This window comes from Ostrea edulis, chromosome 5, assembly GCF_947568905.1.
Source record: "Ostrea edulis chromosome 5, xbOstEdul1.1, whole genome shotgun sequence".
NCBI lineage: Eukaryota > Metazoa > Mollusca > Bivalvia > Ostreida > Ostreidae > Ostrea > Ostrea edulis.
Genome location: NC_079168.1, coordinates 5126479 through 5145610, shown reverse-complemented (window position 1 = coordinate 5145610; position 19132 = coordinate 5126479). Strand labels below are relative to the sequence as shown.

The 19132-nt window shown below is 36.3% G+C and overlaps 2 protein-coding genes across 2 annotated transcripts; both read left to right on the top strand.

Moving 5' to 3' along the window:
- Positions 1–6409: 6409 nt before the first annotated feature.
- Positions 6410–10175, top strand: LOC125652628 (uncharacterized). The gene is made up of 2 exons (XM_048881967.2): positions 6410–6986; positions 9152–10175. The coding sequence occupies exons 1-2, from the start codon at positions 6575–6577 to the stop codon at positions 9478–9480; spliced, it is 741 nt and encodes a 246-aa protein (XP_048737924.2). The 5' UTR covers positions 6410–6574; the 3' UTR covers positions 9481–10175.
- Positions 10176–17847: 7672 nt separating this feature from the next.
- Positions 17848–18718, top strand: LOC130055216 (uncharacterized). The gene is made up of 4 exons (XM_056167094.1): positions 17848–17967; positions 18055–18238; positions 18340–18420; positions 18617–18718. The coding sequence occupies exons 1-4, from the start codon at positions 17862–17864 to the stop codon at positions 18621–18623; spliced, it is 378 nt and encodes a 125-aa protein (XP_056023069.1). The 5' UTR covers positions 17848–17861; the 3' UTR covers positions 18624–18718.
- Positions 18719–19132: the final 414 nt, after the last annotated feature.

The following is a 19132-nucleotide window of genomic DNA, read 5'->3' as shown; positions in this document are numbered from 1 at the left end:
AAAAGGTCCTAAATACAGAGAACCTCGGTCTTTTAATTGGCGACAGAACTTCATCTCTATTATGCCATATGTCGAAGATTATGCCAGACGATGGGCTAAATATGAAAAAGAAGAACTTGATATATTGTCAGAATGGGTTAAAAACATCAGAGGAACATTAAATCCCCCCATTAGACATATTAAAACAAAAGTACGTACCATCTACGCCTATCCTTCTGTGTTTAGTAAACCAGAAGTGATAAAAGAATTAGATAGGTTACATGAGGAATATGTTTTGGTTCCAGCTGACAAAGCTAGTAACAACATTGTCTTTGTTTGTAAGGCTCATTATTAAAACTGTATTTTAAACGAACGTGGCATTAATTCCACTTTTGGTAATCGTACTTATACTCCAACTGCCCTTTCAAAACAGGAAATTCTTTAAAACCATGCTTCAGTTTTAGACACATTTAATATCCCAGTCAATGGGTTGAATGAATGTGAGTTATCGTACCTATACTGGATTCCTAAACTACATAAAAGCCCTTACAAATAAAGATACATTGCTGGATCCAGTAAGTGCTCTACCAAGCCCCTATCTTTGCTCCTCACGAAAATATTAACAGCTGCGAAGGAGAAACTTCAAACTTACTGTGCGACTACATATGCCAGAAGTGGTGTTAATCAAATGTGAATTCTAAAGAACTTTTGGTAAACTTGTAGTCGCAAAACTTTCCCCAAATCAATAACATCAAAACCTATGACTTTGCAACATTCCTCACGATAAATTAAAGTCTAGACTTTTTGACATCATAGACAGTTGCTTCTTCAACAAAAATGGAAAAAGGAAATATTCATATTTAGTGATCAGTCATCCAAAAACTTACTTTGTTAAACACCACTCTGATTCCACACACAAGTACTCTGAAGTTGAAATAAAAAATATGCTAGAGTCCCTCATTGACAATATCTTCGTGGTCTTTGGTGATCAGGTCTTCCAACAGTCTGTTGGAATTCCCATGGGCACGAATTGTGCTCCTTTGTTAGCTGACCTGTTTCTATATTCACATCATATGAAGCAGAATTTATTCAAAAACGTCTACGTGAGAAGAAAAAATCTTCGCTGTGACCTTCAATTCGACATTTAGATGCAAGGTGAAGACGACGACGATTTGTCTATTAACAATAATAACTTTCATTCATATGTCGATTGGATATATCCCTGTGAGCTCGAAATAAAGGGCACCACCGAGTCGTCCACTTCTGCTTCATACTTAGATATTGTATTGAAAGTAGACATTAACGGCAAACTGACAACTCAACTGTATGACAAACGGGATGATTTCAATTTCTCCATCGTCAACTTCCCATATTTATGTAGCAATATTCCATTATCACCTGCATATGGTATTTATATATCTCAACTGATTCGATATGCAAGATCTTGTTCTGCGTAAAGTCAGTTTTTAAATCGAGGTAAGCTACCAATCTAATTAAAATCAGATCCTAGAATACGCTCACAATCGCTATAATAGGATCTGACATAACCCCATTGGGGGTCATGTCCACATGACCTTTTGCTTGGAATATTCATGAGAACTACCAGCCAGTCAGATTGCGCCATACAGACAATGATGGCTATTCAGGCGGTTCCCGGCTATTCCTAAACAAGTTGTAGTAATCGCTTTCCCACAAAGTTTATTGCACACTATAAAAGAGCAAAGTACATTAAGGCCCAAATTTCGCCACAAAATTAGGATAAATTTAAAATGTAGTTTCACTTGGTTTAATCATTATGATTATACACTAGGGCATTGGCCCTGATGATACATGTGGAAATTAGTGACGTAATATGTTCTGTGACGTCATTTTCCTTATCTCCGATTGACATTATTTACCGAAATCGCCGAAATTAGCCGTTTTTTATGCCTTTGAATCCATTTTTAAGATCGAGCACATGCAACAACCACAAAGATATTTTGTGTACAAATTAATCATGTTGAAAGTCAGTAATGAGCAAAATTTCGACTTGGTTGATAAATGAGCAGACTATTAAATTTAACGTTTAACCATTCCCGCGTTCATCTGTAATACAAATTTCAACGTTGATGGTGTTCATATATACAAATTTGATGAATAGATAACATCCATATGTACAGCATACTAAATTTTATAAGACTCTACGTAGTTTGCATTGAAGAAGATAGTGTGTAATCAGAGAATTGGAATCTTCGACACAGATATTTCCGATTCCAATTTTACTCGTTTTATGTTTGATATAGATACGCAATGATATCAATGCAATTAATGTAACACATGGCAAAGTTCAATCACATATTCTTTTTTATCATAGATAGTTTATGATATGAATTATCCCTCTAAATTGGTGTGCATATACTGTGGCGGCTACAATGCGTATCTAAATACATGTCTAAATACGCCTTGTCAGTCATAATATTCTAACGTACATGTAGGCTAATTATAACTTATTGGGTATGTTGCATGTGTAATTTCAAATGCTATTCTAATATTGTATTAAGCAATATGTCAGACACATCTAATGATAAATAATCATAAGGGGGGGGATAAATCAAAATTCGCATATAAAATTTATGGGAAAACTACATTCTCAAAACAAAAGAATGTGTGGGCCAAATTTTCCTGTTGCTTCGTCGCTGTAATAATTATTTGTTTATAGAACCACCTTACATTTGTCGATAACTGACGAACGTGTTCTGTGACATAGTCTTATTTAAAAATACATGATAGCTAGTCATTGGTTACTATTTTCATCATTAAATCGTGGAACTGGTGTTGAAGTATTAGAACGCGATTTTTACACATAAGGAGAACTTTCTTTTCCTGCATTTACACTCTAACCATTCCACTCACCGTCGGTCACTTAGCATTTAGTGGCATGTGCACAAAACATCGCTTAATGACTAATCCGGACCTCCACTCTAGATCCGCGCATGATTCGGATGTAGTGACTATATCCGAATCATGCGCGGATCTAGAGTGGAGGTCCGGATACCCCCTCCCCTCTGGAATTAAAGTTGCATGTAATGTGTGCGTAAAGCAATGACGACTAAACTAAATCAGATCACAATATTATCATGAAATCATTTGTATAAAACTTCAACGATTGTTTGAAATCCTTTTCCCAATCTACATAATTACCGGTGATTAATTCTTGGCTTTTTTCAATTTCACTAGAAATCTATGTGGAAATATAATGCAAGTTCTCAACAAAGCACAGGAATTTGGATACAGCAATAATATATTAATTTCAGCAAAACATGATATTTTCTAGGATTAAAGTTTGAACACTCGATATTTTCTTTGTTTAAACTTCAAATAATTCAAATAGCCGATGTTATAGAAATAAAGTAAAAATATTGATCAATTGTTCAATGTGTTGTAATCGTACACTATCATTATTTGGAGACGGTAGTGAAATGAAGAATTTTCGCTGGATTTAACATTGTATATAGATGAAGTACATCAGTCGCGTGTCATTTACTACAAAAGAAAATTGCATATTCCCAGATCCATGGAAATCGTGCAGCATGCTGAAAGTACCCTGAAGAGGTGTCTGACAAAATCAAGTGACGAAGCCCTTGTACACAACTATGGCTTCGAAAAACATGCGCTGGTCATGGTCACGGTGTGATGATATCGTGGCACTTATGTACGATGATGAATATCTAATATGAATTTAAGATCGAATGAAACTTAATTGGCTGTTTTATAATAATTTAATTATTCACATATTGTTAAGTATAACATTTTCTACAATTTTACGTTCTGTAGTAATTTTCTTGAGATCGATTAGGTGAACAACGTGAACAAGCATATGATATGTCTCCGAGTGAAACATTACTTAACCGCCGAGTTTCACCTGGAAAAAAAAACTATTTGGTAAACAATGCGCACCCCTTTCTCACACCAAAAATCCTTGAAAAAAAGTACATATCTTATTCGACAAAATACGGTACTATGCTACACATCGGCGTATTCTTCATGATATTCAAGCATAAATATGATGGTTTGATGAGAGAATCATGAAAAAAGAGGCTAGATTTGGTCATCAAATTTTCATTTATTTGTCTCAAATGAACAATTTGCATCTAGATTTTGAATTTTTTTCCCAGACCCCCACCCTCTTTAAAAGGGGACAAGCCCCTCCCGCACTCTTCCCCTTGTCGCATCGCGAATCGGCCGTCTACTTTCAGCAGCCGGACTAGTCAAAAATCAGCAGGACTAGTAAATTATAGATTCTAGTAGTCCTTTTCACTAGTATAGTGAAAAAACTTAGTGTCAAAAACTGATTAGATCTTACACCTTTCATTATTTTGACAATTGCTGGAAAATATAAATACCTTTGACTGACGGCAATATATATGCTGATGCACTGTCATAGTGTCAGATTGACTTTGGTACTGTTAATAGACAATCTCTGCTTCATTCATCATTAGAAACTGGCCGAAAAGGAATTGTTGAATTATTTATTAGACAGGGAAACCAAGGTTATTTTCATGATGTCTCCGACTAAATCGGCATGTAGCAAAGGGTAGAGGGGGGGGGGGGGGTCACAATATACGATCCTCTCCCATGCGGACTTCGGACGTGGTTTGAGACAATGAATATGATTTATGATTCAAACTTTTTTTCCTTTGCGTAAATACTAATGCGTTGAAAGATTTGTTATATAAAGATAATTGTCAGTAGCATGTGTATTTTCTTCAAATAATGAGTGTAAAACATTGAGGATAATACCGACAAGATTATTTTTTGTTAGGTTTTTCATGGTGTCAGTGTCAAATCTTGTGTAGAATTTATCACATTGTTTGTAAATCTTATCACATCCTATAAGGTTCACATTCGGTCCCATGTCGTGTGTTGAATTTTAAAAAAAAAATTGAATTGCAAAGACAAGAACGGTATATTTCAATAGCAGTGTTGTTTTTGACATTTCTTCAGCGCGAATTAGCTACTGACGGAGTGACAGATTTGTCTACTGAGTCCGTGTCATTCAGGAGAGTATTCCGCCGTATTTATCTTCATAACCAGAATACACTGATTTTTATATGTGCTAATTGGTATTCTCAATAATTAACACATTTGAAAAAGAAATTAAATATACCTAAATCATCAAGCTAGTTCATCATTTAACAGAGACTTGGCAATCTCTAGTATTGATTAGAAAATATAAGGATGCCATATTTGGCATCTAATGCATTCAATTTGCACAATACGTTCATTATATATTCATTTCAAAATAGGTTGGTGGCAATATAGTTTTTCTTCGAAACATTGCTTGGTCACGTGACATTTCAATGGGATATATGTGTATATTTTTGGACAGCAGGATACGGACATGTAAGGTACTAAAAGCAATGCTAGGCGTTTGATAGATGCATTCCTGTCAAAACTGCTGGAAGCAAATGGGACTAAACATTTATTATTAATATAATTTGGAACAATTCTAGATATCTACTATTGTTGTGAGAGTAAATATTATTTCCATACTGTAGGACCAGCAGGCATGTTCACGAGGCTATCTTAGGGCTAAGCCGTGTCGTAAATATGCCTTAAGATACTACATAATCTTAAATCAGTTTCCGGAATTTTTCCCAAACTTAGGCCTCGCCATAAGTTCATCCGAACTTTAGGACAGTCCAGCCCTTGTCCTAAGGTCCTCAAAAGTTTGTTTAAAATGGCGTCAGCCATCATATTGAGGCGAAGGGTTCAAAGAAATCATGAAAAGATAGATGTATTTAAAGATATTGACAGCCCACAAAGATAACTTAGTTGCGAGTAAATATACAGATTTTCGTAGCTTCCCAGTGGTTTTGGACTTGGATGCCTTCTTCTTAATGTCACTAGGATAGGAAGGATAGGAAGGTCACTTCTCCCTACTCTGACCCACAGTGGATGAAATAATCTCTCTCTCTCTCTCTCTCTCTCTCTCTCTCTGTATATATATATATATATTAACACATATGGAATGTTCGAGTTTCCCTATGCGTTTCTTGTACTTCTTTATTTTAAGCAAGGTTTGATAGGGAGAAGTTGAACTGAATCTCTAGATTTTTAATAAGTGCAAAAAGGTCAACTACTTAAATGAAGATTGTTTAATATATATAAATATATATGATGTATACGAATATATTAGCAATCAATGATTACAAGATTAAAATTCATGAAAAATTACTAAAGCCTATGAACATTCAGAAATAAATTTCATGGCTTTGTATCATTCTATGTAATAAAGGCAAAACAATTATTATGTAAATCATTCAATACAATTTTAGAATGTTGATTTTGGGGTCATTCTTATACACAGGATTTGAAATAATAGTCAATCAACACACATAACAAATTAAAATTATCAGTAAAGCAATTTTACATTATATAATACTACAAACTGTATGATGGGTGATAACACCTATTCCTCTTCTACAGCACATCTAATTATATTCGGTGCAGCTTACAATTTTGCTAAGATCAATCATCTCATTCTGATATTTATTGAAATAGTATTTTCAACATCAGTTGATGATAATGCTAATATGGATGTCATAATTTGAATATGTTGAGAGCAAATACTTCATGCATATGTATTGTAGGGAAAATGTCAAAGACCCCTGCAAAACGTAAACGTCTTAGAGCAAGGGAAAACGATGATGTTCCTGGACCTTCTACAGAACCAGACCATCATCCGCTGTCCAGGGTGGTGCCAATGATTGACTATGCGGAGCTGGCAAGACACATTGTGCAACAACAAGCAATCCAAGGACAGGCGGAACAACAGTTGGTTACCGAAAACAATGTACAGGGGAGCCAGCCAGAAGCTGCAACACCCACAATGACATCAGCAACATTGTCAGGTGGAATCCATAGTGTGGGGGCTACCAATGTCCTACCTGGACCACAGTCTGTCTCTCCCATGGACACCCCCAACATTTCTAATGTGGGTTCGATTTTAGATGTAGTTTTCTCAGGTGAGTCAGTAAGGTCTCCACCAATCAAGATGTTAGATGCGGTACCTTTAGGTGCTACGATTTCGGTTAAATTGAAAAATAAGATTTGGGCAAATGAGTTTGTTGATTTGCGCTCACTTCTTCCTGATCAAACTGAAGAACCACTCTCTATCACCATCAAAGCTGGTAAAATTGATGTGGAGCACACATCTAAAAACAAATCACCCCTCAGTATTAGTCAGTGGACTGATGCTTTTTTTATTTTCTCCACTATTTACATACAGAAAAATCCCCAGGAGGCTGGGAATCTGCTCAAGTACTGTTTTTCAGTGAGGGAGATGAGCCGCATATACATTGATTCAGCCTGGAGGGGCTATGATGAGAGTTTTAGGCGGCTCAGAGAATTTCACACACTGCCTTGGGAAAATTCTGTCCCAGAATTAAGACTCAAGGCAGCCTCTATGGGGTTTAAGGTTTCTGGAAAACCAGCAAACCAGACTTATGGGAAACAGAATCCTTTTCGTCCCTTCTCGGGTAAAGTCTGCTTCGCATTTAACAGAGGTCAGCAATGCGCATCAAACCCCTGTAAATACGCTCACCTTTGTCAAGAGTGTACCGGCAAACACCCAAAATCTAAATGTTTTCAAAGGGAAAAGCAACATTTCAAAGGAGGCAACAGGCAAAAACAATCTGCCAACGCCTATACACCCAACAAACCTGCAAAGTGAGCTCCAAGGATACCCCATTGATAAAGTAGAATTTTTGATACATGGGGTTACCCATGGTTTTCGTTTAGGCTGCATTGGCTCGCCAGACACGCATGAACCTCATAATCATAAATCTGCATTATAACACCCGGAAGTGATAGAGGAATATATCAAAAAAGGTTTAGACACTCAGAGAATACATGGTCCATTTCCCTCTCCTCCTGTTACTAATTTTAAAACCTCTCCCTTGGGGGGTGGTCCCTAAGTCGGACCCTGGGAAATTTCGGATTATCCATGACCTTTCTTATCCACATGGTCATTCTGTAAATTCTCTTATCCCCCCAGAGGCCTCTGCAGTTACTTATGACTCCATTGACACGATTATCTCACTTGTTCAAAAATTCGGAAAACATGCACTTATGGCTAAGTCTGACATTAAGGATGCCTTTAGGATCATGCCTGCCAATCCCTTAGATTACCATTTATTAGGTTTTGTTTGGAATTCTGCGTTCTATTATGAACGATGTCTACCTATGGGGGCAAGCAGTTCATGTCAAATATTTGAACAATTAAGCAATGCCTTGCAGGGGATTATGTATACCAAATACAATGCATCTGGCATCTCTCACATTCTCGATGACTTCTTTTTCATATCACATGCAAAATCTTCCAAGTGCAAAGATGATCTTACAAATTTTTTGTACCTGTGCAAGAAAACAGGTATTCCCATCAACATGGCCAAGACAATAGTGCCATCAACAACAGTTACAATTTATGGCATTGAGGTAGATTCAGTAGCCATGGAATGCAGGCTTCCTCCTGACAAAATAACAAAAATGACAGTGTCTACAAAATTTTGCTCATAGGAAAAAAGTTCAACTTCGTGATTTGCAATCACTTATTGGATTACTTAATTTTGCTTGTTCTGTAGTAGTACCTGGTAGGGCATTTCTTAGACGTCTGATTGATCTGGTGGTGGGTGTTAAAAAACCCTTTCATTGGATCCGCCTTACTAAGGAAGCAAGGGCAGATATGGCTACATGGTTACTTTTTCTTTCCCATTTTAATGGCAAATCTGTTTTCCTGCCATTGGATTGGGATTCGTCTGACTGTTTACAGTTATACACTGATGCATCGGGAACTAAGGGATATGCTGCTATATTAGGCGCCTCCTGGTTTGCTCAGCCTTGGCTAGAACACATGCAACATTGTCAGATTGCAGTCAAAGAGCTTTATCCCATAGTTCTTGCTCTGGAAATCTGGGGCTCATGTTTACAAAATAGGAGAATTCTTTTCTTTTCTGATAACGTTTCTGTTGTATACATTATCAATAAGCAGTCAAGCAAAGATAAAACGTTAATGGCCTTGGTCCGCAGACTAGTGTTAGTGTGTCTATGTAAGAATATCTTGTTCAAAGCAAAACATATTCCCGGGAAATGCAACATAATTGCAGACAGTCTCTCTCGTTTTCAATTTCAGACAGCCCGGTTCCAAGCTCCATATTTGGAGCAGTATCCCACCCCGGTTCCGGAACATTTATTGCAGATTTAACTTCAGCAACAGCTCATATTCTGACAGCTTCCTTAACACAGGCATCTCGAGCTGCATATAGGCGGTCTTGGGACCTATTCCTGAATTACAAACCAGTTACTAACTTACCTTTGCAAGTCTCTGATGTATGCAACTTCATTGGACATTTATTTCAATCCAATTTGAGTGCAAGCACTATATCATCACACATATCTGCTCTGGGCTATGTCCACAAATTGTTCAATTTGCCAGATCCTTCTCAAGCCTTTGTAGTATAGAAACTTCTGCGTGGTTGTCACAAATTGGCATGGACTGTAGACTCAAGGCTACCGATAACGAAAGATATTTTAGCAAAACTTATTGCGGCTTTGTCTCATACGGTTGCAGCAAAAGCCAACTGCATATTATTAGATGCTCTGTTTAAATTATGCTTTCATGCATTCCTTCGCCTTGGGGAAGTTGTTTCAAAATCTGCAGGAAGTAGCAGTTTGGTGGTGCAGCGGTCAAATGTCGCCTTTCAATTTGAGGGTTCTTTACTGAAATCAGTGCAGATAGTTCTACATCATTTCAAAAATCAGAAACATAACAATCCTTTTGTCATTACACTTGAGAGCAGCATAGATCCAACAATGTGCCCTGTGGCAGCTCTGCATCGCTATTTATCACATTTCAAGCATTCTTCGGGACCCTTATTCCAGTTCATAGGGGGAAACCCTGTTACATATTCTTATGTCTCCACTCAACTCTATGCCGCTGCAACCTTTGCTGGTCTGAACCCAAAGTTGTACAAAGGTCATAGTTTTAGAATAGGTGCTGCTACATATGCCACAAGTCTGGGTTATTCTGAGAATCTGATCAAACAATTAGGCAGATGGAACTCTAATGCCTTTCGTCGCTACATAAGAATACCTGCTTTCAACCTTTAACATATTTTCTACCCCATCCTCTGATTTTTATTTTTTTTTTTACTTGGTAGTCAGGGCGCATTCAGGTTCAGCAACAACCTTTGGCAGGTCAGTGTCTAATTGCTGCTAAAGACTGCATCACTTGCGTGCATATATCAGTGGGCAGGTCAGTGTCTAACTGCTGCTAAAGACTGCATCACTTGCGTGCATATATCAATTGAAAATTTGGGCAGGTCAGTGTCTAACTGCTGCTAAGGACTGTATCAATTGACTGTTATATCAATTTTAAGACTTCGAGCAGGTCAGTGTTTAACAGCTGCAAAAAGTTTGGTACTATGTAAATATTTAAACAAAATAGGTTTTTTGCAAGTTGGTATCTGTTATATTTTCTTTGTAGTAATTCTTTTTTGCAAGTTGTAGAGAGAAAAAATTCTGTTTTATATGCTACACATTGGTACTGTATACATTGTTATATGTGGTTGGTGCAATATACCGTACTGACTCACTTAGTTACGCTATCCTTTTATACACAGATATGTCCAAAGTATGTCTTGCTATATACAATATCCTTTATGTTATAGCACAGGAATGTGTCAACTTTGGTAACCATATACACTGTTAATTGCAATCGGGTCAGTATTTAACTGTTCATGTGTGATAAATGTTTATTAACTCTCCACAGTCAAACTAGTTATTTCTCTCTGCTCACCTTGGATGGCGCCGATATGATACTGTGTTTCATATCTTGTGGCCTTATTTGTTCGCCATCTTTTTGCTCTGGGTTTGTTTTGATGAATTTTTATTTGTCATCTTATAGCGTAGCATTATTTAAGTTATTTTGTCTTCTTTGGGGGAAATCAGACTTTGAGTAATTTAGCTTTGCAGGTACTTTCATGTAGAATGTATTATCTGATTTCCCCCAAAATCTTATGTTGAAGATTTCTTTCGTCATTTGGTATTGTAATAAATGACAAATTTTCAATCTCAATCATTCTTTGTTCAGAGTTTTTATGACAGCAAAAACGAGCTACGGTGAGCAGAGTTTGGGTAATAGAAGCTGATAAACATAAAGAATCTTAATTCATTCACTCACATTAATTAATTTTGGCAGATCCAGAGGAGCCCCCCCCCCCCCCCACCCCAACTTTCTCTGGGACATTTATGTAGCTGTTTAGCATTAACTAGAAATTGCCTGACTCTCTTGTAAAGTATTTCCATTTGCATTCATTAAATGACACACCAAATTCCATTTTCTGCTTGTATCAGATTCACAGGACTTGCTTTAATGCATGTTTAATCTGATGTTGAAATAGGCATTGAAAAGATATATAAAACGTATGTTCGTTTTATAATATTTCTTTTCACATATCTTCTGAATGAATTTCATGTTCTGTTTACTACAATCCAAGGTAACATTGGTTAGTGCGTGTTCCTTCGCTCAAAAAACATTTAGTGTGCTCGAAAAAAAAAAAAGAAGAAGAACAAAGTGTACATATACACACAAGAATAACTTAAGGTAACCACGCGCTACGTACATATATGATATTCATTTAATTTAGATTAAAACAATGCAAATGTAAATACAATGTTAAAATTGAATGAATATATATGGGTTGCTCTACAATTCTTAGATACAATTACACTAATCGTCCTTCAAATCACAGCACCCGATGCATCGAATCATCTACAATTGATTAAAACTTTCGGAAAAAATCAATTAGAATTTTCAAATAAAAATCATAGTGCACATTTGTTTAATAAAACTTTAAGCATATGGCGACATAAATTGGATTATTTTCATATTGAGTTCATGACATAGCTTTCTTGTTCATGACGTCGCATAAAATAACGTCAAAATGGCACAACGTTATCGTAAACTATACTGTATTTACATATGTATTATATATAAATAATTCCAATGTTATTTATTACAATTGTTTTGATTGGACAAAAATAAAGCTGAACAAGAGTTTACACATCAATAAATCCAAAAACGCGATGTATTCATACACGCCTGAAAACAAACAACATAGTGCGGGGAAACTGTTAAAATTTTTGCAATTGTTAATAAAGTGAATGAATTGGAATTATAAGAATCAAACATTCTTTTGGAAGAATTTATCGATGTGTAAACTCCGGACATTTTACTCACAAACTTAACATAAAAGTGCTTCGCACTTTTATTCAGTTTGTGAGTAAAATGTCCGGAGTTTACACATTGATAAATTCTTCCAAAAGAATGTTTAATCCTATAGTAAAACTTTTTACGAAGACATCATAAACATTTTATGGAAGTATACACCATATGAAAGAATTTTGGACGTGGGGCCAAATTTGGCCCCAAACGTACCTTGTCCTTGCATATTCTCACATAAAGAATTTTAAACTTTCGCAATAATGCTTAATCTATTCCGTCCATACAAACAATAAAACGTACGAGATAAAATACACCCAAATCAAATTAATTGCGAATTGCGATTTATGTATGAATAGGATGGATACGATTTGAATAGTTTTCAAAATAGTTTACTTATTAATGCGAGGAATATAACGCCAGTTGACGTAAACGGTGCATTGTGACGTCACATCTAACTGTGATGTGTTTTCTTTCAAACCAAACACTCGCAGCCGTTTTACTTGAATTGTAAACACCGACGGTTTCAAATCCGACGCGCTGATTGGCTGATATAAAGTTCATCTGAGCATGACCCCTAATCGGGTTATGTCAAATCTTCTTACGCAGAGTATACGGCGTGGATCTAAGAAGTCTGATTAAGTAAGTTACTGACAAACAAGTTCATGGTACAGGAGTTTCAACAGTCTCGATTGAAGTAAGCATTTCGCAAATTCTATGGTCGTTATAACGATCTAGTTCGTCAATACAACCTATCATTGGGTCAAATGCTGTCTGACATGTTTCATACCGATTGTTAGGCCGTTCTTGGCACACTGATTTTGACTATGGATAACTCCGTTTACCTGATCAGAATATAGGGCCCACGGCGGGTGTGACCGGTCGACAGGGGATGCTTACTCCTGCTAAGCACCTAATCCCACCTCTGGTGTGTCCAGGGGTCCGTGTTCGCCCATGCAACTATCTATTTTGTATTGCTTGTAGGAGTTATGAGATTCATCACTGTTCGTTATCTTCACCTTTCATTAGAATATTAAATGTGTTTAAAGAGGTTGGCTTCTGAGCTTTTGCGCACAACTGCGCAGGATGCTACAACTAAGTATTCAGTGGTTCAATACTGATCCCATTGGTGCAAACATATTACACATCTACATGTATTACTGAACCCTATCCAGTTGGGAAAAAATGCGTCAATTCAAATTTTGAAAGGGTTTTGCAGGGACAATATTTTGTGGCGAAAGTTCTAATCAAAAAGTTCTAAATCTGCGTGACATCACAATTCCTGTTTCATTCAATATATCTCTTATTTTTATCCTCCTATAGATCTACGTGTATTTCAGTTTAATAATTTATGATACAAGTAGTTGAGACTTGGAGCTAGTTCAAATGTTGTAATTTATTAATTTGGTTGGTATATTTTTCCAAACAGAACACCGATTTTTTTTTTTAAAAAAAGTTTAAACTAATTAACTCAAAATTTTGTATAGAAATTCAGTATTTTCACCTATAATCTAAAAATTTGGTCTCCACTCCCCCCCCCCCCCCCCCCCCCCCCCCATCCACCCCCTATTTTAGTCCTATTTTAGATTTTAAGACAAGACCTTTAATATCATGTGAACATTTAGAAATTGACATTGCTCCTAATATGTCCTCAAAGTGAATTTGAAGATAATTTCGTCTTGAAGTATAAATTGGATTTCTAAATGTGGAATCAAAGTAAATGTCTACTATGATACAGTTGTGATAATGAGCATTACAAACAAAGACAACATTATTAGCTTTGTCAGGTTGGAACCAGTACACATTCCTTAAGTAACCTATATAATTATTCCATCACTTTTGCATTACAAAAGACAGGAAGATAGCAAGTAGGCAGTTTTGTTTTCACGTGTTTAATACGAATTTTTCATATACCTCCAATACTCCTTTCACCAGTTAGAATCTACAGCGTTCTAGCTGATATTCGTCGTTGATTTGTATGCATGAAATAAAGACAAAGGCTTTTTAACTTGGCTAGAATATTGTATAGAAAACAAAGCTAGTTTGACTTAAACAGAATTTTAAATAGAACACTCACAGTTCGGACAAAATTTTAACTCATTGACATAGATATTAGGAATTACCGAAACGTTTCTTTTCTAACGATTGATAAAATAAACGTGATAGATGAAGATTAATATTTCAAAATGTAATGACAACCATGAAATATCATGTACATGTGCTTCTATTGAGCAAATAACCTGTGTTTTAATAGATGCTATTTTGTGCTGAATTATTAAAGACTTGGACCTTCTAATAGTACTGGTGATAAATTATGACTGTCGTTTTGACACTGCGATCAATACTGTGACACGCCTCTAACTGCTCTTTTGGTACAGTCATTGATTGATTGATTGATTTTTTCCGCCACACTCAACAATTTTTCAGTTATATGGTGGTGCCCAGTTTTTATTGGTGGAAGAGAGAACCCAGATACAATGTACCTGGGAAGAGACCACCGACCTTCCGAAAGTCATTGAGATAACTTTGTAAGTTAACTCTGGTGGTAGAGCGAATCCCTTGTGAACTGGAAGTTGTAAGATCCTTGAAGTGAAATTGACCCAACCAGATGTCAGATTTTTAACATAAGTAGTGACTGTTCCTTCTTCGTGCATTCTTTATAAGCTGTGATGTGAAAAAGACCAACATCCGGTACCACAATGTAACTTGAAATTTCTAACGATGAAAATGACCTTTTAAAATATTTATGAAACATTCTTGATTCCGCCTGGATTGCACCTGTTGTATTATACCTGTCATATTACACCTGCAATTAGAGATGGGGTCATGACATGTAATGATTGGTTTTTTAAACAATGTGAGGGTTGTCAGTAGTATTGCATTGTCTATGGCCTGATCTACCTTGATATATTATCATTAACTTAATCAGCACATTTAGTTACACTGACTGTCGCATATTAAGGTAGTGATTGCATGGGTCATTGAAAATTAATGAATCTATGATTTTTTTTGATTTTTACATATTTTGTAGTTGACAGTATCTGTAACTCATTATGAAAGTATCATATATGGTTTTCACAGAAATTGTGACGCTACGGTTGTCATAGTAATCCCTCTTGTTGACTTTCCGTAATAAATGGTACAGGTATTTCAGGTGATGTTTAAAACAGATACAAAAGGGGCAAGGGATACAAATTTTATATCAAATTGAAGTTAAAGCCTTAAATAATATATAATTTGTATCAATATGTCCATTTATTTTCATATGAAGTAGACGCAGGGCTGCTTATGAGCAATTTCGCAATTTTTAGAAGGCAATTATTCACCAAAGCAGACGTATTTTCACCCCTGAGGAATAAATGACCAATTAATTTTTTTTATTTTTAAATATGTTTTAACATATGTTAGGAGGAATTTTTCCTGAAAGTATCAATATTGGTTTTCAGGTTTACTATGGCGCTATGATCACTATAGTTACCCCTCCCCCTCCTTACATAAATGCTGCAGGTGATAATTACAATAGATATGCATCTTACATGCATTTATTTCAACTCATATTAAAACTATGAAAATGTTTTGATGTTTATTATTGAATTTATTCTACATAGAATGATAGTACTGTTTATTTGGAGATGTTTTTATTACTTTCTGTTTGAAATTACCTGTATATTCATGCTCTGTAAGCGTATGTTAAAACGCGGGAAATGTAACCCATCCGATGTAAACTGTGCATTGTGACGTCGATACCTGCAACGTCTTTATTTTTTTCCCCTCTCCTTTCAAACCAAGCGATTATCAAACAACAAAACTTTCTTACTTTTTATATTATAAGAAATAACTGAACTAATTGAGAAAAAGATATTAACAGTGCTTTTCAGAATACACACTTTTTGATTTCTCTTAACATCCACGTTACATAGCAGCATTTTAGATTTATGTGCACTAACACAATATACATGTTATGAAATTCATAGCATTATATATTATGATTGTAATAGGCTTAGTGGTTTGTGAATTAAATTTACGTGCTGCAAGACTGAAAATTAACAGGGGGGTACATGTATCATGGAGACTTAGGGCCTAATGACTATTTTTTTAAAAAGATAATGAAAACATAAGGGATTTTTCATTTGTATTGTATTTCATTTGTATATTTCTAAACATCTTTTCACTTTACCCTGTGTCTGGTTATAGCTGACAAGTCTGTTTCCATCGTCTGTCATTATTACTGATGCTTAAGTGCTTGACGTATTCCGGAATCGGAAACGAAAATAGTCTCTTTTTAAATACTACATGAATAAACCACGTGATGCCTTGCAATCACTACCGTAAACCTTTATAACGTTCTGACTTTACCTTGCCCAAATTATTTCATATGTTGCAGGATGACAAGAATAAAGAAGAGGACAGGGGGAGATGCGTGAGGAGGAGGAGGTCAGGGAAGAGAAGGAGGTCAGGGAGAAAGGAGGGGGTCAGGGAGGAGGAGAAGGAGGTCAGGGAGGAGGAGAAGGAGGTCAGGGGGGAGGAGGAGAGGGAGATGCGTAAGGAAGAGATGGAGGAGGCTGGGATGGACCGAGTTGAACTCACGACTGCTGAGTTCAACTCGCTCTATCAGAAAGTTCCTTACAACCCAGACTCTCAGGTAACACTACTTTATAAAACATTTTTCTATTTTCCAGGTAAGATCTGTGTTGGAATTTTTTATAAGGTTATCCCCCTTTTCTGTAGATACCCACGCTGGACAAATGGGAGGTCAACCCCTACAACCCCAACCTCTGGCGCCTGAAACCCCGGCCACCCCCACCAAAGGACCCTAACGTCTACTATAAGCCAAAAAGAAACATTTGGGTTACAAAGGTAAGGAGCCTTTTACAAAATAAGACGTCACTGCTTCCAATAAAATACAATTTAATTATTTACTTTGATTGATTGATATTATCATTATGATCCTGTATTTCAGACACAGAGCAACTTCTCAGGGAGCAGCGTCCCCCTGAAGAAGTTAAGGATCTGCTTACGCAGAGTCGATGAGGATGTAAGTATTCATTTCAAAGCTTTTAGTAACTTCTCTTCCTAGATTGCATATTCAATAACAACTACATCTATTGCAGACCCCTGACGAGGAAGATGTGGAAAAGGAAGAGGTTAAGTCTTCCGAGGTCCCTGACCACGAAGATGTAAAACTTATACGGTACCAATTTTGATGCACCAGATGCGCATTTCGACAAATAATGTCTCTTCAGTGATGCTCAACCGAAATGTTTGAAATCCGAAATAACAATATACTTGCTAGAGCTATTTTAGGGAAAGACAGAGTGCCAAAAGGTGGAGTCAAATTCGTCTAAGGATAAGAGCTATGCATGAGAGAGATAATCCTTATTTTGAAATGAATTTCTAAATTTTATCACAGGAATTAAATATACATCCGTATTTTCAAGCTTGTAACGAAGTACTTAGCTACTGGGCTGTAGACACCCTCGGGGACTAAGGATGTAAGTATTTATTTTAAAGCTTTTAGTAATTCCATTCTCTTCCTAGATTGTATATTCAATAACATCTACAACTATTTCAGTCCCTTGACGAGGAAGATGAGGAGGATATTGTGGATGAAGACTGGAGGATGGTGGTGGAGGAGGTGGAGGCAGAAGATGACCCCAACTATGCTCCGGAAGTAGAAAGCCTGGAAGTCTCCTCCAATGAGGAGGTGGAAGTGGACGATGAAGAGGGTTACGTATTTCATTTCTAGCATTTGGTATAATTATTACCATAGACAATATATCTCGATTGTAATTAAATGGATTTTTCATCTACAGAGGATAAGATCAAGAACTCTCCACGGAAGAAGTTTGCCGGACGAAGGAAAGAAGGCGGCCCGAGGCAGAGGAAGGCCTATCCGCATTGTGGTATCGATGTGATGCACCTTCCTCTCCATCTCCGCAACGTTCACAAGAGGTCGAGGGCAGAGGCCAAGGTGGAGGTCAAGAAATCCAAGTCCAAGTAAGAACCAGCTGCATATTAAAACCGAACAATCATATTCTTCATGCATCGAAAGGTACTATTAATTTCCACTTTTTTTAATTCAACTACTCCTTCTTCAGATTAAAAGAGTGTTCCAAGTGTGGTACAGTCGTACTGAATGCGCACAAGATGACAAGGGGAGGAGACCTACACGCTTTGGGGTGGGTGTAAATGTAGTCCGGGACATATGTCCCGCGATGTCCGATATTGATATTCGCCGATTTAACGTTTTATGTTAGTGTTTCTTTAAATATCTTACTAAATGTATTTTAAGACAATTACCAAGTGTCGTCATTGTGAATTTGGTGTAAGAAAATTACATAATCATTTAATAAATGGCTTTTATTTATTCTTTAGGGTGTAAAAGTAGTCCCGAGGATTTTACGAAGAAAACGCATTTCCGATTTTTGTTTTCTACTTGTTGATAATTAAAATAAAGATTTCAATGTGTTTCATTTGGCTGCTGATTTTGCTTGGATATTTTTTGATATCATAACAATATAGGATTAAACATTCTTTTTGAAGAATTTATCGATGTGTAAACTCCGGACATTTTACTCACAAACTGAATAAAAGTGCTTCGCACTTTTATGTTAAGTTTGTGAGTAAAATGTCCGGAGTTTACACATCGATAAATTCTTCAAAAAGAATGTTTGATTCTTATAATTCCAATTCGTTCACTTTATTAACAATTGCAAATATTTGAATAGTTTCCCTACACTATGTTATTTGTTTTCAGGCGTGTATGAATACATCGCGTTTTCGGATTTATTGATGTGTAAACTCTTGTTCAGCTTTATTTTTGTCCAATCAAAACAATTGTAATAAATGATATTGGAATTATAAAGATTTATTAAATTTTCAACTTGTTAT

Bases quoted from the DNA above. Each gene is read 5' to 3' on its own strand.
- LOC125652628 (XM_048881967.2), top strand. From the start codon at position 6,575: ATGTTGAGAGCAAATACTTCATGCATATGTATTGTAGGGAAAATGTCA. The intron at 6,987-9,151 runs GTGAGTCAGTAA...TTTCAATTTCAG, and splicing joins TTTAGATGTAGTTTTCTCAG to ACAGCCCGGTTCCAAGCTCC.
- LOC130055216 (XM_056167094.1), top strand. From the start codon at position 17,862: ATGGTGGTGGAGGAGGTGGAGGCAGAAGATGACCCCAACTATGCTCCG. The intron at 17,968-18,054 runs GTTACGTATTTC...TTTCATCTACAG, and splicing joins GGAAGTGGACGATGAAGAGG to AGGATAAGATCAAGAACTCT. The intron at 18,239-18,339 runs GTAAGAACCAGC...CTCCTTCTTCAG, and splicing joins GTCAAGAAATCCAAGTCCAA to ATTAAAAGAGTGTTCCAAGT.